The 27,285-nt window shown below is 37.2% G+C and overlaps 3 protein-coding genes across 3 annotated transcripts; 2 read left to right on the top strand and 1 right to left on the bottom strand.

Moving 5' to 3' along the window:
• Positions 1 to 13,685: 13,685 nt before the first annotated feature.
• LOTGIDRAFT_115645 (hypothetical protein) lies at positions 13,686 to 16,174 on the top strand (the record flags this gene model as incomplete). The annotated part of the gene is made up of 6 exons (XM_009054563.1): positions 13,686 to 13,771; positions 13,964 to 14,051; positions 14,210 to 14,528; positions 14,824 to 14,875; positions 15,220 to 15,385; positions 15,905 to 16,174. 6 exons carry the CDS (start codon positions 13,686 to 13,688, stop codon positions 16,172 to 16,174), a joined length of 981 nt encoding a protein of 326 aa, XP_009052811.1.
• Positions 16,175 to 17,619: 1,445 nt separating this feature from the next.
• LOTGIDRAFT_159859 (hypothetical protein) lies at positions 17,620 to 20,381 on the bottom strand (the record flags this gene model as incomplete). The annotated part of the gene is made up of 2 exons (XM_009054562.1): positions 17,620 to 17,919; positions 18,264 to 20,381. 2 exons carry the CDS (start codon positions 20,379 to 20,381, stop codon positions 17,620 to 17,622), a joined length of 2,418 nt encoding a protein of 805 aa, XP_009052810.1.
• Positions 20,382 to 23,476: 3,095 nt separating this feature from the next.
• LOTGIDRAFT_73580 (hypothetical protein) lies at positions 23,477 to 25,838 on the top strand (the record flags this gene model as incomplete). Its single annotated transcript, XM_009054497.1, has 5 exons — positions 23,477 to 23,610; positions 24,322 to 24,430; positions 24,812 to 24,856; positions 25,123 to 25,197; positions 25,608 to 25,838. Coding segments are annotated over 5 exons (594 nt in total), but the record flags the coding sequence as incomplete, so codon positions are not given.
• Positions 25,839 to 27,285: the final 1,447 nt, after the last annotated feature.

The raw sequence follows: 27,285 nt of genomic DNA, 5'->3' as shown, positions 1-27,285 counted from the left end.
GCGATATAGAAACACCACTGTTAAAATAGCGCTCAATATATCAATTACAGAGCAATATAGAAATACTACTGTCAAAATAGTGCTCAATACATCAATAGTAGAGCGATATAGAAATACCACTGTTAAAATAGTGCTCAATATATCAATAGTAGAGCGATATACTGCTCAATACATCCATTAGAGCGTTATAGACATACTACTTCTACCAGTTCTACTTGTGAAACTTCAGTAGAGACACGGGCTGAATAAAATCAGTTGTCTGAAGATCACACAGAGTGAAACCTTAAGTTATAACATGTTTTAATATTTTGTATTTTTGTACATTACATATCAAATATACTACACTATCATTATGTCTCTATATCTCTGTACATGATAAGAATATAGGCATTGTTGATCAAGGGGTAAGGGTAGACAACTCTCTAAAATACCACCGATAGAGTTGGTCAGTGTTATATAATTTTTGTGTTCATTAGGAAAGTATATCATGGATATTTTGCCATGTTTTTGGACAAGGAACCTTTTTATTTGAAGATACAAACCTCACAGACAGACTCTAAAATTGGATGGGACAATAAATCGAAACACTGTGGCTGTACACGTTAAAGATTCCTCGACAGTTGGAAATCGAAAAAGGGTAGGGTTATGTCGCTGTTCTAGCAAGATGTTCCTCATTGCACCCTGCATGGCGTTGCTCGTCTTCATTATGCAGTTCTTTTTCTAACTATGGAGACCAGCCCCTTCGTTAGGGTGGGGTCTAGCAAGTGAGAATTAAGCCACAGCAAAACATTCAGTTCAGCAGAGATTGATTCATTTAGTGTCGTTGTACGAAATCAAAAAGATATAGATTATGATACGTTTTTGGCACCTCAAAATTGTCAGAATGGAGTTCTCTGGGCCTTTAATATTCTTCAAATTTTTGGAGTACAAGATCTGAGCCCAAGCACCAATTTATTCGTGGCGACGGGGCTAATTGAGATTTTTCTGGGCGAAGCCCGTCGTCACTGGTCCAAGAGTGTACAGAAATGTAGGACGTTAAACTCCATTCATATGATTTCATGTCTCTCTTTTATGAGGTACTCTTAACAGTAATGTTAGTTGTTTCACCTTTTCACACCAAAGTCATTTTTTGTTTATTTCCTCAACTACAAATAATAACTGAAATAATGTGTTTTATAGCTCCATTGTACAGTTATGCATTTCCGTATATTGCGTATTAACTCAATATATACCACGCTGTGAATGTGTCATGATGTCATATTAACCGGATGACATATCAATAACAGTGTCATAAATGATAAATATTAATTGCATGGATATACTAAACTAGATAGTTAACGGGCAATATCAAAATAAACGTGGTGAACTTGGGTTTGCCTACAGATTTACATGTATAGTTGAATGGGCATAATTTTACATGTTACCACGTCATGGTAAATAGCCACTGTCATATTAAATAGGTACTCCCAGAGGCGTATATACAGGGATTGGCAGGGGGCGGGGCATGGTGTCATCGAGACATAAGAATGAAAAAAATGTATTCTACTTTCACTTCGCGTTAGAAGTATTCTTCTGGCTTCCTATATTAGATATAATTTCAAGGGAAGTTCCCCCTGACCCCCAAACATGACTAAAAAATGTTAAAAATCCGCAGAGTTTGATCTGTGGCAAAAAACGTAGAACGTCAACTCCAGTTCATTTCATACCTATTCACCAATAACACCATCCGCACTGATATCTATAGTGATATATTACTCCTCTGTTATTCAAATAGTTTTAGGGCATTATTAATTAGGATTCCTCCAGTAATATACTGTATTATTATCGATATTTCACTGTTTAAAGCGGACTGTGCAGGCCTGTATATACAGGAGGGTGACGGTCTATCAAAAAATTGCCCCGCCCGCCCCTTTTGAACAAATTCTAACAACCTACCCATTTCATTTCTGCAACTTAACACCATACCCCATTGGCTCTCCGGATATGATATTTATTTCCTGGCCGAGTAGGGGTCGTTGACTTGTCTTAAAGGGGGCATGGCAATTATTTTCCTTTGCAACATGATAAGAAATTTGCAGGCCACCCTAAATTCTCTGGGCTCCATGCCCCACCCCACATACCCCATCCCCTGTTTCAATGCCACGGATTCAACCACCGCTACCAATCTATCTACCGGAATGGGCATCCTCCATTAAAAGTTCACTGTCAATATGATATAAAGCAGAAGGAAGAACTATGGTATTTTTTTAGCTTTAGTTTCCTGTAGCCATTACATTAATCACACTGTCAATGTTTTTGCTTTTCATTACTAAAAACAAATAGATTACATGATTTTGCCGTTATGTCACACTTAAGGAAGTCAGATCTGCTTACTCTTTTCGAAACACCTGATGATACTTATCTTTGGAGAAGTCTACTTGCATTTTACGGAATTGTATTGCTTGTACGGATTATAACTGGTGGGGAGATAGCCCGACAAAGCTGGACTGACCAGTTCCGCCGACTTGATATACGGATGTGGTTTGGTCACCTAACCTTTACACAGGTATATCCCGCAAAGAGGAACTGGTAGGGTCAGATTTGACTTGATCGTTCGGAGGGGCAAGTTATATATCCGGAGGGGCAATGGTGCAACGGTTTAAGGCGCTTAGTAATCATGCATCTTAATGTGTGAACAATTTTAACTCAACCTAGTGGAGCTCAATTTCAAGACAGATCTTGTATACACTTGGTTAATAGATGTGTGAAATATACTAATATTATCTTCAATCTCACTTTGTTACAATTAGTTGTTATGAAGTTCGATCTTTAGAAGGAAAAAGAAAACCGATAGATGTTTGTTCTGACTTCACGCGTCCTTCAATTTACATGTTTACAATACGCAATCAATCAGAATATATTCTTCTTGTCGAAATGTCAATAAAGTTCTTCTTACTCACAAAGCATATCAAGAATTACGCTAAAACATTCTGTCTTCTTTTGTAAGTAGATTTATCAATTGATTCACCGTACCATACCATAATTACAGTAATGCTTTTATGGGGCCAGAGGCAGGCTTTGACCCTCCCCTTCTTTTTCTTTTCATTATACAATTACACATAGGAAGAAAATTGTCTGCATGCCCGAACATCCCCATTGACAATTTTGTGATCCCTACTCACCCCCTTACCTCATGCTTCATAGAAACTTCGCTGCATTATTAAAGGCTGGTTGTATTCGATGGTCAATGATTCAAAAAGGTGCTTGCAATAAGTCAAGGTATAGGGCTAAATTCGTAATAGCTTGAGATTGTGAAGATGTAGAAACCAATACGCACTGGGTTTGTTAACGTGACATATCAGTCAGAGATTTTACACTTTCACATGGTTTATTTGATGTTTTTCTAAAATATTTTCACAGACAAAAAGTCAATATTCAGGATTCTGTTTTTGATTACAAAAATCGATATTTCTTTTCATTATTTTTGAAGTAAAATTTTTTAGACAATTCTTGATTAAACAAATATACAAAAAATATTGACATGAAAACACAAGAGAAAACATATAAATGAGATTTCAGATCAGATTTCATAATGTTAAAAAGATAAATAGTTAACACAAATACACGAAAAAATGAGAATGGAATATCGACGATGTGTGATATAGTGAATGAAATTTATAACTCTTTCGAAATCATCATCTGTGTAATTAAACTATTATGAAGTTTGTACACACTGTAAAAAATTGCTGTTATTTTTCCCTGATTTTCGCTGAAATTTGACGGTCATAATCTTGCAATGTACAGTAAAGTGGTCAATCACCTTTGATCAGTAATAGTTAGTGAAAAATGTTCACCGATTAAACGGTCGATGTCATCTATTTCAATATTTATATCTTACTAATGATACCGTACAATACAGTAGATAATGGGAATCTTATCACGGTTAAACAGAAAAGGAAAAGCGATTGGAATTAAAAGTATAGTAGCCTAATGGATGTATCTAGTTTTTATAAACTATATTAGTTAATAAGTACGTACTTTCATTGAATTGAAAGCGTTTCTATTTCAAAATCAAACTTTTTGTGTTGTCTGTAGTCAAATATTATAAAGCGGGTGTGTTTATATTCACAAAACAAATCGTATGTAAAGGCGTGTTGATTGGCTAGTTGTAGAATCATGTGACATCATAAGATTCACCATAGTATGAAGTTTCCGTCCATTACTATACTACCTTTACTCCCGACCTTGCTATTCTTTGGAAGAAATTTTTGATAGGCGGAATTGTCTTCCTTGTACAGTTTTTTATTCTGACGAATTTATGACCGTGTTATTGCCAAGGTTAATGCTGAACATCAAAAGATATAAGGTGGAAGTGTAGTGAGGTGCAATAGAGATGTAATAGAGATGTGGTACGGATACAAGGAAGATGTAATGGGAAATTAATGGTACACTGCAGATTCAATACAGATATATAAATGTTAATGTGAAGATGATAACAGGAATTAATTGTTTCTGATAACTTGTGCTCACAAGATATCAGTTTTTATTGTGTCACTGCAGCTGCAGCGCAATTCCAGGGCCAGCGAAAAAAAAGGAGGGCCCAACTAAATAATCTATGCGGGGACTCTATATTCTACTTCAAACTTGTGATTCATTCAAATTCCGTGCGTTAAATTTTGAATGGCCGCACAGATAGATATAACAATCATTAATAAACTGTTAATAAACTTTTTCAGCCGCCATTGTTATACCATCTCTAAACATTTTATAAGTACACGGATCACATAGGGAAGACTTTTCAAAAGCATCATAATTGATGTGCATCAGACCTCATATTTCGCGATGATTGTGCGACCATGAGGCCTTAAACCACTGATTGAACTGTTTCGATGTGTGTCTTTACATTCACTTCCTGTTGTCTGTGTTTGTGAGTGGCATCCGACTTTGATTCTTGATTAACTTTTATAATTAGTGTATAGTTCTTTGCTAAGGTTTAATCAAACATTTTTAAATTGTCGGAAATTCAAGAGGAACTTTCTTTGAGAAATTGTTCTTTGAACCACAATGCGTTTACGATTGACATCCGATTTAATTAAATATTTTAATTTGCGTATAGGTTGAATTGTAATATTTGTCAAAACTGTTAGAAATGGTCGGAAATACAGCTCGTGTCTTCCGATGACATCCGATATTGATTATCGATGAAGAGGTGTGCATTAGATTATCGTCTTTAATTGTTTCCAATCAGTGCATAAAATTCTGAAAAAATCTCTTGACGAAATTGTAAAAGTGTTGCGGTTTTCTGCAGCGAAATCTATTGTGAGTATCAGTTATTTTCAGTAAACTTACTGTGTGTATTGGTGGGTGTAAGACCATGCTTACTCATTCCGAATCACCTGATGGTACTTTTCTTTGGAGAAGTTCACTACTATGATATTTTTACTCTTGATTTTGCCATGCTTTGGATGAGATTTTGATTAACGGAATTGTCTTGCTGGTACGAATTTTGATTGTTGTTTGCAGTTAACAACGTTACTGACAATTTTGAAATCGAAAGAAGACACTTTCAGTTTAATTGTGTGTCTTCTATTGACATGACAAATAAGAATCTGTGATGTCATGAAAAAAATATAATTCTTCAACTTGGAACACACTGTAGAAAAAATCACAAGAAAAAAATGCTATAATATAGTTTAGATGAAAAGAAAATACGTAGTAAAGATTGATAGATGTGTGCGACAAACTAGATTTAATGATAATTATAAATTTCCAGAAAGGTATATGGCTCTTATTTGACAGGTTTAACTCAATTAAACAGGTGCTTGTCATTACAGGCGCTTGGTAATGCATCGAAATTAAATCGGATCAAATCTGTGATGCTACTGCCATGTTACTTGTGTGAGTTTCCAAAAGAGTACTTATATTATCACTAAAGCCGTTTAACAGGTGCTTGCTATAACTAAGGTAAAGCTTTCGAAAATATATTTTAATGGAAAATGTATCGGAAATATGTTACTATTTTGGATTCCAAAAAGAAAACGTGTAATTATATTCTGTAATCACCAACATTATCACTAAAATTGTATCAGAGTCTAGCAGTGTGAATACATTGAAAATGTATCGAATCATATCTATGGTGTTACTATTTTGTATTATAGTGGAATTTATCGACGGATCTAAGAACAATACACTGCATATTGGTAAGTAGGTACCAAGATTGTTTGCATGACCTCTGTTTATATAGAAATAGTGAAAAAAGGATGATCAAGGAGTGGAGAATTTATCAATTAGTCAATTTATCAATATTGTCATATTCACAAGTATAGTCAATTAACCTGTTTTTATATCATTGTCTCGGCAATGATAAATTAAACTCGGTTGGAATCAATTTTGTATGACTGAGAGCGGTTGTTTTTCGTACAAGCCCAACCAATACGAGGGGTGAAGGTTTTTATGCCCCATTCCCGTTGTTCCCTACAATAAAGTTGCCAAATGTTTCTGAATTAGAATTTTAACCACCTTTGCCTTGCTTTAATGGCTTTTAAAGTTTAGCTATGTCCATCCCATTCAGATTTAAAATCCAATGCCATGTTTCTACAATTCAAAAAGAACGTGCCATAGAAGTCTCAACTCTCGTCACTTCCAGAACGTCATGATGTCAGTAATCGGCTTTTGTTCTGGTACCTTATTCTTGAAAACGTAACTTACAATTACTTAAGAATTCCAGTCACCAAGAATTTAGTTTCTTGACTAATTCTCTTTGAAAATATGGTCACTGAACAGTTTAACGGATAGTTGAAACTGATCCTTGTGACCAAGCAAGTGCTTTCGGGTACATTTTTACCGATTTTGAGTTGTAAGACGGAATTAAGTACTACTTACCGAACAATCTACTAGAGATTGAATGCCTTACTGATGTCAACTTAAGTGAAACAAGCGTAGGGAATAAATAATGCACCATTACACTACCAACAACCCCCCCCCCCCCTCCCAATATGATTGTATTTGCTTTCCATTGGCCCAAAATTCTCCCACTGATTCTTGTCTATTCTTGCAGGAATTATAACGACAGAGCAAGTGGAGTATGAGTTCGAGTTAATCTTAGCTTCAGAAGTTCTCAATGCTTCTTTGGATCAGATTAATTATGTGGATGTAAAACTCCACTGGAAGCATCTAAACAACTATACAGTTTATCAACTGGTATCAATAGGTATACATCATTATTCCCAGTTTATGTTACGTTTTACGTCCTTCTTTTCTGCGCCTGATTGTGCCAATGAAGTCATGCCATGAAGTATCAAAACATCATGTAACCCTCAGCACATCTTGTCCATATACTAAGACGAGTATAGAAGTAACGCCACCTTAGATGTAAACTAGTGTCCAACAGAAACGACACAACCTGTTTGCAACGACATAAAAGAAAAACTAAACAATGCAGAAGTTTAGGATTGGTGTTATGCTTTTGAGAAATCCTTTCACAACATCTGTACAAAAATTTCATTTCAATAAAATCTGTACAACCAATATGACAAGCCTTTAAAGATGGGTGGGGTCGAATAAAGAACATTTCGTTAGAGCACTGATCACAGAAACAACGGGAAATGTCACACCACACGTCACAAAGTCAAGTCAGTAGCGGGTATGTCCACCGTGAGCATCAATACATGCCAGAACACGCCTACGGACTGATGCCGTCAAACTTATGATGACGTTCGGACTGATGCGTTGCCATTCCTCGAGGAGATATCGTTCCAAGTCCTGGACGTTCACTGGAGGCACACGGCGACGTCGGATTTGCCGATCGAGGTGGTCCCATAAGTGCTCGATGGGATTCATGTCCGGTGAACATGCGGGCCATGGCAAAACCTGTACGTTGGCTTTGGCAAGGAAGTTCTGTGTCAATCTTGCTGTGTGTGGCCTTGCATTGTCATGTTGGAAAAGGAGTCCACGAGGCTGTTACTGAATAAAGGGCACCACAACAGGCCGTAGGATGTCATCAATATAACGCTGTGCATTAAGGTTTCCACGAATTACGACAAGCCTCGTTTTGACGTCACCACATATGCCACCCCAAACCATTAACCCTCCACCTCCAAACGGCCGGACCTGTTGGATACAGTTAGGCGCCAAACGTTCACCAAATCGTCGGTATACAAGCTGCCGTCCATCGTTTTTGAAGATGAGGAATCTGCTCTCATCAGAGAACATAACACGTGCCCAGTCCCGCCGTTGCCAACGTCGAACTCGCCTGGCCCAGATCAGTCTGTTGTTCCGGTGTCGAGGCGTCAGGAGCGGTCCGCGGTAGGGATGACGTGGCCGGATACCATACTGCCGTAGTCTCCTGTAGACGGTCTGTCGACTGATCCTGTGTCCCAGTGCTGTAGCCGCCGTGGACGTCGCTGTTACGGTGCGGTTCCTCAGGTGTAATACCCGAATGTAACGATCTTCACGGGGCGTGGTTACTCGTGGTCTTCCACTCCTGGGCCTGTCTGACGTCTGACCTGTCTGACGTAACCGCTGCATCAACCTGGCGACGTCGACGTGTGTCGCTACTTGTTGGACCATTCCAACGGCTCTCTCTCTCTCGATGGCTGTCAAACGTGGCATATCTTGTGTTCTTTTTGTTGCTGTGATATCAACGTGTCTGATCAGTCGTTTTATACAGTTTTTATGCACGTGCAGAACATGCTAGAGAGGGAAATGTCACTTTCATGAAATTTACGTTTTTTCCCCGGAAGTGATCACGTGTTCTCGGTATTTTTATCGACTATGCTGTGTTTGGGATGTGCAATACGAATTGGCATGTTTTCATATTAGACAATTCACTTAGTAAAAAACAATTTTGAAAATAAGTTGGTATCGTTTCTTTTGGACACTAGTTTATTTCTGGACAAACATCACTAAGCACTGATTCTATTTTTGACTGTTATAGAAGCAGATCTGAGAGACAGATTCGATCCAACTTCGTTCCTTGGGTACAGGCGAGCAACTCAAGGGTTAGTCTGGGAGCTTCTGTATTGGACTCATTTATTGGGTTGAATTAATTGTTTCTTTCTCTATTTTGCAGAAAGAATAAATATCACCGGATGAAACATCTAAATCTGCGACCTTTTGCATCATCAGAGTGTGAAACACATTTTACTGTATTTACTGATCCTCCACTTTTTGGGGAACTTATAGCTATGTTATTATATTTTATACATTGTATTTTCATTAACTTAATGCATACATTTCAGTGCAGTGTATCTGTGGGTCCTCAGACATTGTGATTATTCCAGAAGAGTTCAAGGTTTTGATTCACCATGACAACGTTACAGCAGACATCGTCTGGTTCTCACAACAGAAATTTTCAGAGTCTTTATGGAACCGTAGAATGTTCAGACGTGAACCGGAAGTGGCATGTCCGATGTGCAAGGCGAGGATTAATCCGGAAGTTGAAGATACGTTCATTTCCTGTGTTTCGGACAGCCAATTAAAATTTTACCAAAATCAACAGATAGAGGATATAATTCTTAGCTTAGAGTGGAAAATAGTATTAATCATTTATGATACAGACTTCGGTAAATATTTTTATCATACATGACAAGTTGTTGGTTGTGTCATTTATAAAAAAAAAAACAAACAACATTAGATTGCTGATTTAGCTCCAAATATATTATTTCACTTTTGTACTGATTTTTTTTAACGGGAATCCTTTTTGAACGCATATTATCGGAACCCATGTACACCCGTCGCCCCGAAACAAGAACACCCCGTGTCAAGATCACGATAGAATTCCGCTAATTGATATGCTGCACCTCTTTCTGAACCCACTGTATCCTGAAGTGGACAATGTATATGTTTTTAGAGTTGCTGGCGTATTTGTAATTTGACAAACTCTTCTGTGTATCTGTATCTGTTATTTGACGAGCTCTTCTGTATTTTAGAGTGGCAAGTGTATCTGTTATTTGACGAACTCTTCTGTATTTTTAGAGTGGCAAGTGTATCTGTTATTTGACGAGCTCTTCTGTATTTTAGAGTGGCAAGTGTATCTGTTATTTGACAACTCTTCTGTATTTTAGAGTGGCAAGCGTATTTGTTATTTGACAAACTCTTCTGTATTTTAGAATGGCAAGCGTATTTGTTATTTGACAAACTCTTCTGTATTTTAGAGTGGCAAGCGTATTTGTTATTTGACAAACTCTTCTGTATTTTAGAATGGCAAGCGTATTTGTTATTTGACAAACTCTTCTGTATTTTAGAGTGGCAAGCGTATTTGTTATTTGACAAACTCTTCTGTATTTTAGAGTAGCAAGCGTATTTGTTATTTGACAAACTCTTCTGTATTTTAGAGTGACAAGCGTATTTGTTATTTGACAAACTCTTCTGTATTTTAGAGTGGCAAGCGTATTTGTTATTTGACAACTCTTCTGTATTTTAGAGTGGCAAGCGTATTTGTTATTTGACAAACTCTTCTGTATTTTAGAGTGGCAAGCGTATTTGTTATTTGACAAACTCTTCTGTATTTTAGAGTGGCAAGCGTATTTGTTATTTGACAAACTCTTCTGTATTTTAGAGTAGCAAGCGTATTTGTTATTTGACAAACTCTTCTGTATTTTAGAGTAGCAAGCGTATTTGTTATTTGACAAACTCTTCTGTATTTTAGAGTGGCAAGCGTATTTGTTATTTGACAAACTCTTCTGTATTTTAGAGTGGCAAGCGTATTTGTTATTTGACAAACTCTTCTGTATTTTAGAGTGGCAAGCGTATTTGTTATTTGATGAACTGTCCAGTAAAGATATCAGGGTATGGTTATATACAGTAGATGATTTAAGTTATAATAAATATCCAGGGTTATACAGAGTTTATAACCAACGTGGAAAGTCTCTTCTCAATGTTATTTTACTCTGTTCTAATAACTGTATCAATGATGTCCTCCTAGAGGTAGGTGGAAGAACGAATAAAAATATTTTGTTCTTATAGTAAAAACGGATGCCAAAGACTAAAATATGTGCTTTTTACATAGAGCCAATGGGGTTTCCATGCCCCAAAATCATTACGAAAAAGGTGGTCTGGTTTCACGGGAAATACTTTCATATAGATGACTTAAATTAAAGGTGATGACCAATTAAGGCGGTCGCACAACAGCAAAGCGAAATCTACATAAGTTCAAAGTTCCATCCAGACCAATCGTCGTTCCTCTTTGCCGGTATCAGTGTTTGGTCTAGTTCAAGAAAGATCGCCTCGAACCCTCGAATATTGAATATATATAATCGGTCTTTGAAACAGTTTGAGTTCTTTCACCAGGTTAAGTTATTCGACGTTCAGCAGAAGAATATGACAGCGTTAAGACTGTGGTCGAGATGGTTAATACTACAGGATAATATCAATAGAACTTACCTAGAGACGGGTCAGCTGGATATAGATAATATCGTAGTGATGATGGACCCCAGGCAGGACGTCTGTCTCCCTACTTGTCTACGAACGGTAAGAGTTGGGTATTGCAACGGAAGGGCTACATTGGCGGCGCCAAATCCCATGAACAAAGCAACAAACATTGTGCCGGTGTCTGACAAACTGACCCATTATTACCCTACTTGCAGAGTATTTTATCCACTCTATAATTGATAATTTGAAGCATGAAATACTGGTTTTAATCCCTTATGTTGAATTTTATATCGGTGCACTTCTCCAGGACTTCCTTGAATGGCTTTGTGCTCCGATAGTCGGCCGATGATGTCTAAAAGTACCGGTGCGTTGTTTTGGTTAATGGATATACATGTATTGCTACCTTATAGGGATATGCTGTGTTTTTGTTTTCTATTTACAGGATATTGTATCAGCTATCAAAAATAATTATCTAGAGCTCAATCAAACCAACAACACCCATACAATATCTAATATTACAGCTCTGAAACTTTCCATTATACAGGTAGGTTCGACATGCTCTTCTGCTCCAGCAATCAGTAAAGACCACATAAGAACAATATGGCTCGCGATGGTGGTAGATGACAAGTAAGCTCCGCTTACAGGTAAGTTGCTGTCAAGTTAACGTCCGCTTCCATCTAACTGATATCACAGACTAGGCAGTTGTTGGTAGATGTCAAGTTAACGATTTGTTCCAACTAACTGACATCGCAGTCTAGGTAGTTGTTGGTAGATGACAAGTTAACGTTCGCTTCCAGCTAACTGATATCACAGACTAGGTAGTTGTTGGTAGATGACAAGTTAACGTTCGCTTCCAGCTAACTGATATTACAGACTAGGTAGTTGTTGGTAGATGACAAGTTAACGTTCGCTTCCAGCTAACTGATATTACAGACTAGGTAGTTGTTGGTAGATGTCAAGTTAACGTTCGCTTCCAGCTAACTGATATCACAGACTAGGTAGTTGTTGGTAGATGACAAGTTAACGTTCGCTTCCAGCTAACTGATATCACAGACTAGGTAGTTGTTGGTAGGTGACAAGTTAACATCTAGCTAACTGATATCACAGACTAGGTAGTTGTTGGTAGGTGACAAGTTAACATCTAGCTCTCTGATATCACAGACTAGGTAGTTGTTGGTAGGTGACAAGTTAACATCTAGCTAACTGATATCACAGACTAGGTAGTTGTTTGCAGATATCAAGTATCAAGTTAACGTCTCCTTCCTGCGTAAGCTTCTATCACAGACAAGGTAATTGTTGGAAGATGTCGATTTAACGTCCACTGGTATCGAATGTTGTTGTTGGTATAGTCTTAGTAGTATAAGCACGATCAATTGGATGCTTCGAGACTGTTGGTTTGGAAGTTTAGGAGTCGTAAGATCTGGTCGGGTCAGAGGGCATCGGCCTCCTTCATTCTTCCAAAACTGATTTAGTATTTTTTCTTGAATAGTTCTTGCTTAGTTTTATATTATCATGGCTCACATTCTGACCGCACTGAACGTCTGTGTCAAACACAGTAGCATGTAGCATCTATATTGGATTGCTCTCGGTGTGATTTTAGATCTGGAACAGACAGTCAACACCTGTCTAAATAGCTTTACCAGCATCGGTTGTAACTTCACCTTGGCGTTTCAATTTAATTCTGCAAATGTAATTGAGAACTGAACTGAAATAACGTATTATCGGTTTCTTAAGCATATATTTTGGTGAAAGGGTCGCTGTGGCTGCCATATTGTCTGCTTGACCAAAATCTGTTCAAAATCCTTTCATTTCAGATGTTTCAGATCCGAGCAGTGACTGACGAACCTAAACTAGCAACGCTGCTGTACAGAACAAAGGGCAGAGAACTCGCCAAAGTTTCTAGCCAACAATTTACTGACGCACAACTCTTTCCAAATACTCAGTTTAAATTCAACAATCGAAAATTTGTGGTTTCCACAAACATAGTGAGTATCGCTTATCTATAGGGTAGTTCTCTATGTTGAACTTGTGTTTAGCATTAGAACAGCATGTAATGAATCATTTCTTATGTGCATATTAAAGTCTCTGCTCAAAGGCTACAACATCTTTACTCCATGGCTTCGTTAGAACTTCTCAATTTTTTAAATGTATCAAAACCAAGTAAGTGTACCTCTTGAAATGCTGACTGAGTTGTCACAGAACCTACTAGTTCATTGGTAAACACACCTCTCTTATAATGTCTGTAGATCGTGAACAAGTGAAGTTATCCTCAGAAGATAAACTAAATAAACAATTTTAGATTGATAAAATGTATATTGCAGTGGGACCCATTCACCATGAAGACAATACAAGATAACAAGACAATATATACTGGTATCTGTATAGATTTACTACGAGAATTATCAGTTAGACTCAATTTCAGGTAATGTCTCTTGTTTCTTATGTTTTCTAGTTAATAGACCAGTCGCAGTTCTATGGATGGAATGCTATGAATTCCCTCTTTGCTCTTCCGTTCCGACTCATTTTAAGGTTCATTTTGGCGCTATACAACTCTTTCATTCATTAATGTATGCCTTTATGTTAATCATTTTGTATTCATTCATTCTTGTTGTAGCTATGAATTGATAGAACCACCAGATTTAGATTGGGGAATCGTTAAAGATGGAAGATGGACTGGTTTAGTTGGACAGCTAACTCGCCACGTATGTTCTCTTTTCATATATCTCTTGGACGAAAACCTCCACTCCAGTGCCATTAAAAGCTAATTTATCGTCCCTACAACACCTCTCATTCGTACATTTAGATTTAGGAACAAAGTAAGATATACGACTCCAATTGAATCCATCCGGTTCTATTTCAGGAGGTAGATCTAGTTGTAGCAGCTGTTACCATCACTGATCAGAGAGAGACCGCCATAGATTTCAGTTTCCCTTATTTCTTTGATTATACCGGCGTCTATCTGAAGAAGCCTGACCCTGGGATAGATAAATGGTATACTCTACTAGCACCATTTAAATGGCAGGTGCTCTTGTGTATACTGTGTGCTCTGTTATTCGCCACGTTCTTCCTTTTCACCATTGAAACCACAAACCCTTACTACGATATCAAAAATAACCAATCGACCAGATTCACGCTAGATGGCGCTTTATGGTATTTACTTGGTGCACTGCTGGCTCACGGTGAGTGAGTTTTTGTTTCAAGATGATACTTAAAGAATGTTTCTTACTTCTGAATTCTAAGTAGCACGCTCTTAAACGATTTCTTTATCAATATGGTCTCTGAAAAAAAAAGGTGAGAATAGACGAAGAATGATGGTTGGTGCGATGTACGATTCAGGACTATTTATGCACTAGAAATTTGAGAATCAAATCGTGACCACACCTTGTCGTGCCCTTTCCTTCTAATCTTGCTGTAAGTGCTAACAGAGCAAGGAAGAATCGGTTGTGCAGTAGTATAGTACGATGTCTATTTCAGGTGGTGTTCACATTCCATCTACAATGGCCAGTCGAATGATAATTGGTTTTTGGTAAGTAATGTAATACATGTTATCTCGCGTATTGACGACTCATGTTATCCAATCTTCACTAAGTCATTACAAAGGGATTGCGGCGCCCTTTATTTAAAAAAAGGAAGACGCAAGAAATTCTCGGCTTTCTGTAAAACAATCAAGAAAGCCTATGTTAGAGTCCATTACGGAACACAATTAATTTTTGATTTGGTATACTGAGAAATCAGCCATTTTTCGAATGCGTGTACAAATTCATGATAACAATAAGTAAAGCAACAGTGTATAAATTTCTGACCACACGAAACGAACGATTTGAGTAAAATCATATTTCAGATTTTGCTATATTTATTTCTGATTTTCAGGTGGATATTTAGTATAATAATGGCGGCTACCTACAGTGGTAACTTGATAGCCTTTTTAACGGTAACCCGTGATACGTTACCATTTGAAACATTGGCAGAAATGCTGCAACAAGATACTTATAAATGGGGCATAATGGGCGGTAGTGCAACAGAGACCTTATTTAAGGTGAGAGTACTGACTTGGTGTTTAGATTGTAGAGAGGGGTATGTCACATATTGGGTCTCAATCTAGCAAGGCATAATGGAAGGTATTGACACAGACCTTGATCTCAGACAAGAGTACTATGACTATGTGTTCCGATTGTACAGGTAGTATGTGGCATGTTATTTCTAGATTAAGCAAGATATAATATGCGGTGTTGACACTTGGTGTTCAGAATGTATAGAGGACTATTTCAGATTTTGGATCTATTTACTTTTGGGCATATGAGACAAGGCAACTCCACAGAAACGTTTTTTTCGGTGAGGGCACCGAGTTCGTAATCAGACTGACGATGAGGTTGCAAAGAGCAATAGAATCATTCTTTTAGCTTTAGTAAGTTACAAGAAAAGAACTGATATTTGGGCTGAGTTAACACAAAAAAATCGCACGTATCACTAGCCAAAAATTAGAAGATAAGATATTCCCAGACCGACCACCTCCTCTTTTAATTTTTCATTCCCACGTCTAAAGTTGTTACTCCAGAATTCGAGTATAGACGACTATAAGGAAGTCTGGAAAAATATGGTGGAATTCAACAAGACAGATCCTGACGTCTTCCATCCTGACCAGAGTGTCCATCTGCAGAAAATCCTGGCTGGGAATTACGCCTTCTTGACTGACCGGTCCGTGCTCGCCTCCTGGACCAATCATAGCTGTAATGTCAGTCTCTTACCGGAGAAGATTTTCCCCAATCACTACGCTCTGGGTCTTCCCGATAATTCTCCTTATTTAGATATATTCACGAATCAGTAAGTATACACCTGTATTTCTTTTTCAATGATTAAGATTTTAAATAGATTCGCCGAAACATTTCTTATCGCTGCTCAAAAAGACATTGGGGTACACGCCCCATGACTGTGGGGCGGCTATAGTTCTATTCTGTTTTGAGATAACACTTTTTGAGTTAATTCAAACTATCCCTTCATCTCAAGAACATTTTACAGCAATCTTAACGAGCTTTTTAACTCACCTTGACCCACCCCTTTCACACACACCAATCCAGATAAGCTGTCTTTGACTATTGTTGTTTTCTAGAAACTTTCTGTCCTTCTGTTTTAGAATGATACAGATTTATGAAAGTGGGTTGCTACAGATCTGGAAGCAGACATGGTGGCCTCGGATGCCATATTGTTCTGGAGGTTTAAAGACTAAAGCAGAAGCCGTGGACCTACAATCCTTACAAAGTGCTTTCTATATAATAGCTATTGGGATATTTACAGCTTTAATCATTTTATTAGCAGAAGTAGTTAAAATTAGAAGAACGCTTAAAAATGTACAATAACCTATTATACGAAAAAGCATAAAACCTGGTTTATTCATATAGTTGCCCTGGTATTTTCGAAGGTTTGAATACAACATTTACAAAAAAATGACGCGTTGCAACAGAGAGGCTAATTAAACATAATTCAGACCAACTTTCCCCGATGTAAATTTGCGAAAACAATATTTACAACAATGGCAAGAGAGTAGGAAACTGTTTAGATGTTGCAAGTAAGACGACACTTTGTAGTTTGTGTGGAGGACCTCGGGTTAATCTCCATTCTCGGCCCTTGTACTTTATACTGGTTTTCATTCTTTACTTCTAAAAATAGTGATATGGAAATATATATCTATATACACCTATTATAAAAAGCATGGGATGTTCAACACTACACACAAAAGAGAGGTAGAAGCCTTATAAGGCACTTTAGGTCTGTATATATTGAACAGTCACTAACTATGATGATACACACAGCAATAAGAATCCCCAACACACACCATCGTTAGTAACACACCCCAATAATACACCAAGCCTCTTATTAAACAGAACAGTTTTGAAGAAAACGCCTCGCATTTGAAAACACTTGCAGCGACTACCAGGGAATAACGCAGCAAACTGAATGAGATACAAAACACTCAGTTGTTCACACGTTACACAATACATGTATTGTTTAACAGATTTCTATGGGATATTCTGTCAAATTTTCACGGATTCTTCTCCAAATTCCACATAAACCGTCTTTTACGCCAATCATGTTAACCACACGTTCTCCCAAACGCAATTGATTCTCACATCTAATGATGCTTTGAGAATACTACTAACGTGAGAACCACAAAATATCTGTTAGGTCCGTAATAGTATCGGTTCGTTGTCTTCCCTGTTTGATGGGAAGCAACCAATTCCCCTTTCTTCTTCGCCTCGAGCTACTTTTACTCACCTAAACATCCAAAATATTTTCTGGATTTTCTTTAACATCCGCATCAAAGTCGAAATCTCGTCCTACACACTGTGCCTCTGGGGATTCAAAATAGCGTGTCACGCGCACCCCATCCTTGGGTTTGTCCTTGTCCTTATATTCCACACGAACCTGGTCCCGAGAGGACATCGAAGGGTCTTCGGTGAAATAGTTATGAGGGGACAGGAGGAATGATAAATGTTTCCCTGGTGTTTGAGTTAGAGGTAAATCTTCAGATATCGGAATATGAATCATACCCAGCGATACCCACGTCACCAAATCCTGAAAGAAAAACATATAATATAATGACACTTGTTGCGATATCTTCAAAATGTTAAAAAAGGGGCATCTTTGAGGAAAATAACTCATCATGGAATCCTTTCTGAAGTGATATTTTGCGATTACGTAACTGGTATTACTTATCTAGTGATATGGGACATCCAATTTTCTTTAGCAACGGGGTTATCACATCTAATAAGCCGCATATAGCTAAAGGAACAACGGGCATCTCCAGCGAAACTCTATTTTCTCTTTTGTGAACTCGACCTCTGTTTCACCAACGTCGTCAACAGGTCGAAAACCACCTTAAGGAAACTGACTCAAACAGGCTAAACATTGAGGCTTACCTCATCAATGAGATTTTCATCATCTTCGATAAAATCTGCAAACTTGACGATTGGATCAAGAGCATCAAACGAGGAGTAGATAGAACTACTGGTGTGCTCATCGTCTTTATGTTTGGTTACAGCTAGCTGATACCTAGCCCAACTGATTGTTCTTTCGTTCAGCTTATCCTCGGGCAATAACTGCTTGGACATCCCTGATAACTGGATCTTATACGCTCGAGACTCCCGCTTGGAGTTTTTATGCAATTCGTTATGAAAGACATGCTCTTTTGGAGTATTAAAGTTAAATTTGTACGCAGCCTTCTTTTCCGATGTTTTTAAAACCGGATCGAACTTGATTTGCGTTTGCACTGTGTTCAGACCATCCAGCCATTTTGAATTGGAGACGTTGATGGGTTTAATGTCCAACGTTTCGTAGCGGTTCATGGTACCTTTAATGTCTAAATCGGCCTTAAAATGGAACAGATGATGATGAAGAGTTCCGTGAAGTCCTTCGTTGATTTCAAACCCGTATTGAGCTTCATTGGGATGGTACACACCTCCGTAAATATAACCAGTGCTGATAATTTTCGTCTCCATGATGCCACTTTGATGAAAGATGAAGTCCATAACGTAATCATAATTATTCAAAGTCATCACCGAACGCACGACCAAACAACTATCGGCCATACCACCGTAAAACCCTCCTCGGAACGCATAAAATTCGTGGTGGCGTCGCAACGGATATCCCGTGTTCAGTTCGAACACGCAGAAACTTCTTTCGGCCCTTGAATATCCTTTTTCGTTTTCCTCTACTTGCCAGGTCGACATGTACGCAGCCGTTTCCGGACAGTCGACACCGGGCACCAGAGCCTTTGCTTTTGTACCAATAGACGCAACGCTATCAACGTATTGAGCCATTCTGAATGTCGGAGCATCTGCAGAATAAAATGCAGCTATTTCTTGTAGGCCGATCTCGTATGCGATCCGATCACCTGCGAAACGGACGTCATGAATCTGAGGACCTTTGTATGTGGCCATACGGACGTGGAATTTCCAGTTCATATATTCAATGTATCGGTGTTTTATCGTATAACGTGGACCATCCGGTTCGATCAATCGTGGTGGACGCTGATCTTGACCTGGCTGAGCTGGCGATCCTCTTCTATGTAGCGTCGAAAATAGTTTTTCGTTTTCCTCTGGAAATCTGAATTTTGACTTTTTAACTTTCGATGCAGCGTAGTCATCTGCAAGTTCCTTTAAACTGTTTCGATATTGTCGGTTATAAACAACTTTCTCAATTTTAAACTGCGTGAAGTTGGATCCGGTAAGGTTCATGTAAAGCATCAAGTCCACCGGATGTACGGTATAAAACTCCACTGCATATGTCACTTGCATCCACATCATTCTCGTTTGCCTACCTGTTACAGCCGAAGACGCAACGTTAGGACAGAAGTACAAGCAACGGTCTCCGCAATTATGAAACGTTGCACCGTAACTCTCTTGTAACAGGTCTCCGAGCTCATCATCAACCTGTTTCAAAAGAATGTCGAAAATGGATTTGAATTCGACAGCCGTAAAGGGTCGGAATTCGAACGGAATCGGATTAGGTCTGTTCTTGTACTTTATAAGTTCATAGTTCGTTGGGTTCGGAAGAGGTTGTACTTGGTACTCTTCAACTAGCGGTGGATTCAGATCTCCGCGAAGCATAATAACTAATGCACTACGTGCAGGTTTAGGACCACCGGAGTCTAGGTAATCTAACACTTCAGATTTTGGGGGCACGATATAGTCAATGCCAATAATGTAACTGGAATTAAGTTTCAGAGTTCCTGTTTCTATATTAAGCTCTGGCACCGATTTCATGTACTCCTGAATTGATTGAAGTTCCTGACCCGTTAAACCGTGGAATATTGTCGGATCGTCTGGTTCGCTGGTATCGATGCTGCTTTTGATTTTCGCGCCACACACGCCCACTGAGTTCTGTTTGTAATTTTTGAGTTCGTTGTTTTTTATGACTAGTATAGCTACAGCAACTATTGCCAGTAATACGCAGAGCACAAATAATAAAGCAGATATACATCGCCATCTTGTTGCCTTTCTACTTTGGTCTGCTGAAAAGTTGGTTTCTTCTGCCATGTTGTTTTCTGTCTGAAAAATAAGGATTTAGTTTCGGGTAAAGTAAAGTGACATAACATACAATTAACCTATCAGTAAAGTCGATAAGTAGGTCGAAAAGTGGCGTCGGTACTTAATCTTTAAGAAAACCCAATTTTATAGCACTTCGTATGTACGACCCAGTATAGTTCTTTAATCTTTACATTAAACATGGTCGAACTTACGGCCTTTATCTAGTTTCTGAAACATGAATCTGGAACAATGGTAGTTTTACGTCGTTAAAATGGGTTATCGGCAGCAATAACCTTTAAAATTTCCACCAGAACCTGACAAAAGGGCAAGCACCCTTTGAGAAACCAAAATGAGGTACACATCACTATATAATAACATACAATACCCTCTAGGTATAATCAAATTATCAAAGCTGGCACAAATACAAGTACAAGTATATTCTTTTGATAAATTAGATTAACTATTGCAACTTACCTTATCGTTCGATTCCATCAAAATTTCTCACAATTTTGCCAAAAGGTTTGATATACTTTATAGAAAAGCGTGGTTTTGTATATAACAATGTATAGTAGAACGGCTCTGACAATGCAAAATGCTCTGATGTTGAATGTATAAAGAACCAAGAATCTCTCTGTGTAACTATTGCACTAGTAGTTCTGTCAGTTCACCTTGAAGAATATGAAAAAACTCGATGTTAAAATCATCATTGACTATTTTAAACTGTTAGAGCGTGTAGAAGTTTTAGGTATAGAATAAATTGTAACAGATAATGATAATATCTATTGAGCTGGAAATCATATCATAGTTAAACAACACTCAAACAGCTGTCTTTACCGGTCTTCTGCAGTTCTGATAGATATTATACTAGAATTAGGCGTATACCAGATCGTACATAAATCAGCTCTTTTAAGGTGCGAATACCGTCTCCATTAGCCCATTAAAAACAATCAAGTAAACTCCTTTTTTTTTTTTATTAAGTGCGAATAGAAAAGGTATGGCGTCCTGTGTGGTCTCCGATTTGAGGTTATCGATGCAGAGGGGAAAGACGGCGAATCGCGTTAGCATTTATCTCGTTTGTTAGATACATGTACTTTCTAACGTTTCGAATATACCGAAACCGGACTACTTGGAAATATTAAATTTTTAGATAATTTGCTTAATTATGCAGTAGTACCCAACAACCAAAAGGGGGCAATAACACACAAGAGACAATAGATGAATTCACATCGAAGATGATACTCGACTAATGTGTTCATCATATCGGGATACCAGGGTGACAATTTGGTTAATAAAAACTAATGCTGGAATAGCCTCGAGACTGTAGAACAAGTATTAAATTTTGTTCATTTGGATTACATTTTAAAACACACAAACATAAAACTTACTTTAAATCTTAGCTAAACTTTCAGAAGATAACATCTAAATATCCATACACAAAGTATATTTTCATCTGTAGTATGTAGCTTGCAGTTGAACTCAAGATTCCAGTGGTGTGACCATTACAGCACAGTGGCGCTGTCATAGTTTTAGCTACTACTAGAGTTACTGTACAGAACGTCAGTATCCCTCAGAGATTCATATCTAAGTTGTATTTTTAACCTATAAAATAAATCTGAAATACGTATACAGAATCTGAAACATGATGTTATTAACAGCTCAATGTAGGCTAGTAGACCCTTTTTCGGCAAGAGATTTGAAATAAAATCTAAAATTTCAAAAAATTCTATTTTCTATTTTATTTTTATTCTGTTCACGAATGATTTTCTGAACTTTGTGTTATAAAGCTTCTATTTGTACCGCCTGATGTCTAGATATTATGATTCCTGTAATTCCAGAGAAACCTGAAATTATTATTACGTCGAATATCATCACCAAAACAGTTCGTCTTAATCCTATCCTTAATTCTTCACATAAATTTTTATTATTTCACAAGCTTTTACTTTCTCCAGCAGGTAAATTATAAAAGGTCCAACAATTTACAGCTTCAGCGATTCACGTTTAGGTTCCTACATTAGGTATTTACATCTAGATTAATGAATTATAATTCAAACAGTTTATAGCGTTACTACTAGTGCTATAACATGGTCTAAAGTATTACTTCGACTTTGCAGCTGGCAATTGAATTGCAGACCTAACTTCTAATGCATTAAACAGGAAATACTATCGTCTCTTGTGGTGTCAGTTTACACGCCATCTGATGTTATTTTACACCTACTAGCTCGTCCCATGTGTTAGTAATTTGATATCTTGAAGAGAAAATAATCATTTAAATACCATTTTATTAGTAAATATCTGTAGTGAGCCTGTACAGTTTATCAACATTTCATTGCGTTTCCTGGCGCGCTATCATTGAGATGCGCTGTTTTGTGTTTTGTCCTTCACCTGAAGATGACAATGTAGATTGTTGAAACGTAGTGTGTAATAAAACTAAGGAGTAGTATACCATAAAATTGTGTCCATTATTTAATGCGTTTTGTCCTGTAGAAAGGTTGTGATGTTTTATGAACAGGACCGTAAATCGAAGCCCCATCAGCTTAGGGTCAGAATGTAGGCCTAATCATCTAAGAAATTGAAAGAGGCAGTGTGAAATTTTCCTTCATTGCACGCTTCATAGTGTTTGACCCATTTTTTGCCAAATAAATGCAGAAAGCAATCCTATATTTACGACTTTTGGTCCAACGAGATATTCAAGTCAAAAAATAATTTTTGGGTTCACACGGTTATATATTTATAAATGAAAGAAAAAACAGCTGTCGAATAAACAAACCTTCGATATGCGCATCAGATTTGAGTGCTATTAAAATCGACATTCAGGCTTTATATTGCTATGAGAGTAGTGGTCTGATTCCAAATATTAGGAAAAGATAACTCGACTTGTAGTTTCCGGAAGTAGAGCTGAAGCGAGTATGAAACTGAAAAGATGAAAAAGTTGTTAAAAACCTGAAAAAAAGATTGATGACTTCCTGCTTGACTGTCAAACGATGGAGGACGAAGATCTAGCTCTGGCGCTGGCCCTGCAAGAAGAATTTAACAACGAATCACCTCATACTCCATTTCCAACACAATCATCTTCAAAAAATAAATCAAAAAATGTCAAGTCTCCATCTCTTGTCGATGAGTTTTGGGAACTCTCTGATCCCAATCCTGATATCAGAGCTCTGTTTCTGCAGTTTAATGAGAGATTTTTCTGGGGTAGATTGTCTGGGATCGAAGTGAAATGGAGCCCTAGAATGACAAGGTAAGAACAATGGTCTACTGAGTAAACATGTATTATTGAATAAACAAAGTAAAAAGTTTTTGAAACTTTTCAATTAAATGCTTCACAGCCGAAAAATCAATGATGTAAGCTTACCGATGCTATAGGAATACCATTGCGTTTCTAAACATATTCATACATCCACAATGCAATTAAACTCGTTGAAAGCTTTTGGAGACAAAAAACACTTTATCAAATTAAGAAAAGGGATTCCATGACATGAACATCACATCCAACAAGAGTTGATGTATGATGGGTTATCCTAGTCAATATTTGACCATAGATCTGGTCTAAAGTGTTGACAAAGTACTGATGTTAAAGGGACACTAAAAGCAGATACTGTGTGGGTTTTCCAGCATGTAAAAAAATATCCTCAATACCAGTAGTCAACAAATTGAGCTTTAAGTTTCTTAAACTACAGCAGTAGGTAACTGTTAAAAATTAGGTTCCTACATTAGGTATTTACATCTAGATTAATGAATTATAATTCAAACAGTTTATAGCGTTACTACTAGTGCTACTTTGGTATGATCCAAATTGTTATTTCAATTCATACAAGAAATAATTAGTGATATGTGATTCTGTAAACCTTGCTGTTGGACTAAAGCTCTAAGATAACATGTTGAAACGTAGCCTACTCTTCGGCCAGATCTAAACATATTACTATCATATTTTTTATTTGTCTATTTCTAGTTGTGCTGGTATATGTTGCTATGAAGGAAGGGGTGGACTATGTTCTGTTAGATTAAGTACGCCATTGTTGAAACTAAGACCAAGAAAAGACCTGGTGGAGACTCTGTTGGTTTGTATTTTAATATTTTACTACAAAGACTTGATCCATTGTGATTTACATTGCAGAAGTATGAAATATTTTTTTAGGTCTTGTATTATTTCAAGAAAATGATACATAACTTATATTGAAAAGGATTCAAGTTGTCTTAATATTTTATATAACTATTTCAGCTGTTTTTATCATTTTTCAGAAGTATGTCCTTTCATCACAATTTAACAAAAACTTTACATGTTATGTATGTTATGCCACTATAATGTTGGAAAGCGAAAAATGAGTGGACACATGCGGCTGTCATGCAAAATCATTCCTAATAGCACTGTGCCTTTGTCAAATCAGGTACAGAAAAGTAGGACATTTCATTTCATTTCATATCCTTTCTTTGTATTTCAGCATGAGATGATACATGCCTATTTATTTGTAACAGAAAATAACAAGGTAGGTTGTGATTAAACAGATACAGTTGTCTGATAACTCAATGCTTACTGAGAGATTAAATTTTTAGATCATTGATCTGACATCCCAATTGCCTGTATTAAATAAAAATAAAGATTATAGTGTATGTATTAGCTTTCTTTGGCTTTTATTACAATATGCATCTGACATTCAGTATGTATTCAGTTACATCAAACCATCATATTTTTTCATGATAGTCATGGTGCTTGCTAGTGGTAATTCATTAAGAATACACGTCTATTTTGTAGGATCGTGACGGCCATGGACCTGAGTTCCATAAACATATGTACAGAATCAATGCAGAAACTGGTACCAATATTTCTGTAAGATATTCATCATTTTTCTCCTTTTATCATGAGAAACTTAAATATTGTTGATTAACAGGACTGAAGTTGTTATTTATCTATGGAAGAAGGGAGGCTTCTCTATTTCCTGGTATTTTTTCTGTTCTGTAGCGAATTGGATCGTTGTCTACTAAAATATTAGGTGCCATCTCGTCAAAGTTTGCTTTGAAAGCCAGTTTTTGCCTCTACTCTTTTCTTCAACATATTTTTGGGCATCTGTGTCACTAATTGCTTTTAAACAGAGGTGGATATGTGTTGCTAACACATGCTACTGACAATCTGCTGAATTGAGTTCATATCACAAACACAAGACAATATGTTATATCTACTCCTCACTTCTAAATGTCGTTTGAGTTGTTTACATGTCAGTTTTCTCATTGTTCCTTTAGGTTTATCATACCTTCCATGATGAAGTGGAACTCTATAAAACACATTGGTGGAAATGTAACGGGCCCTGTCAAAAACGACATCCATATTATGGTATGGTGAAGAGATCAATGAACAGAGCTCCGTCTAAAAACGACACCTGGTGGGACGAACATCAGAAGACTTGTGGAGGGACATATACTAAAGTTAAAGAACCTGAGGGATTCGGACAGAAGAAGAAAGGTGGCAAGAATTCAGAGAAAGGCTATAAATCAGATTCTGAAATTGGTAAGTAACAGTTTTAAAGCTAACATTTCTTAAGTATCTTTCTTAAGAAATTATTAGATATTCTAGTACGAGATTTCTTAGAAGTAATTTAGTGATATTAGCTGTTTTCATATAATTTTATTCAGCCAAAACAAGTAGTTTTTTTTTTGTCCTTTTCTGAACAGAGCTGCATTTGTAATTGTGCTTATTATGAGTGCTATCTTTACAGCTAGCCATTTTTTTTCATTTCTGATAAGAGAAGATATATAAGCAATCACTTTTGAGCTGTATCTTCTCGATATATAATGAAAATTGATTTGGATGGTCTCTAATACCAATGAATACTACGATTCTAGGTAAAAATAAATTTTGAGATCTATTTTATTTAATAAGTCATAATTTTTGTTATTTTTTCAGAGAAAAAGAAGTCTAAATCACCAGATATCCGGTCATTTTGGGGGAAGGGAAAACCAGTGAAAAATGATAAACCAGCCACAGTGACTTCTGGTGATCTGGAAAAAGTTTTGTCCAATGGAATTCTACAGAAAAAAGAAAGTAATAATCCTTACAATTTGACATCCAACACGTCTGTTGATATGGGAGATAATTCATCAAAGGCTGGTGTTAATATACCGAACATTCCAACAACAAGTTATGATTCCGATTCTAATGTGATGCAAGCTAAAACTATTTGGAATACTGACAAAGAACAACCAGTATCTAGGCCTACATTCACAGCACAAGGTCAAGTTTTAGGAAAAGGGGACAGAAATCAAGGAATAAGTGAAACGAATATGATCAGTTCTAGCAGCACTAAGTTTTCCAATGATTCTGATCTGAATGTCATGAGAGCTAAGACTATATGGAATAAAGACAAGGAACAAACGGTGAGCCAACCAGCCTTTACTGGTCAGGGAAATACTCTAGGGCAAGGACAAGGTGGTCTAAGTTGGTTAGCCCAGTTTAGAAAAGGAATGGCTTCCACTGGATCAAAAAATACCTCAGAACCTACTGCTCGTTTTGATAATGATTCCAAACTTCTTTCAGAAAAGGCATCCAAATTCGGTTTGAGTTCTGAAAAGTGCAATACTGTAAGTCCAGGACAAGTACAACAATCAACTGTGATCAGGAAACAGATTGGCTCTGCTTCGACTCTAAGCAATAGTGACTCTAACTCTAAAAAGAGAAAAGAACTGTTTGACTCCTATTTTAAAGTTGGTGATAAAACGAAAATTGACCTTACATCAGGAAAAAAGATAAAGAAAGCTGTTTTATTTTTGTCAGACAGTGATGAAGATGATTTTGAACAAGTTGCCAAAAAAATCAGACGATCACATTCTCCAGACGTATCTCTTCCATCAATTGCCACATCTACTTCCAGGAAATCTCAAGATTTCAGTGATAGAACTCAGGGAAATTCCATGCATTCAAACT

This window comes from Lottia gigantea (assembly GCF_000327385.1).
Source record: "Lottia gigantea unplaced genomic scaffold LOTGIsca_22, whole genome shotgun sequence".
In the NCBI taxonomy this organism is placed as follows: Eukaryota; Metazoa; Mollusca; class Gastropoda; family Lottiidae; genus Lottia; species Lottia gigantea.
This window is presented reverse-complemented; position numbering and strand designations above follow the sequence as displayed.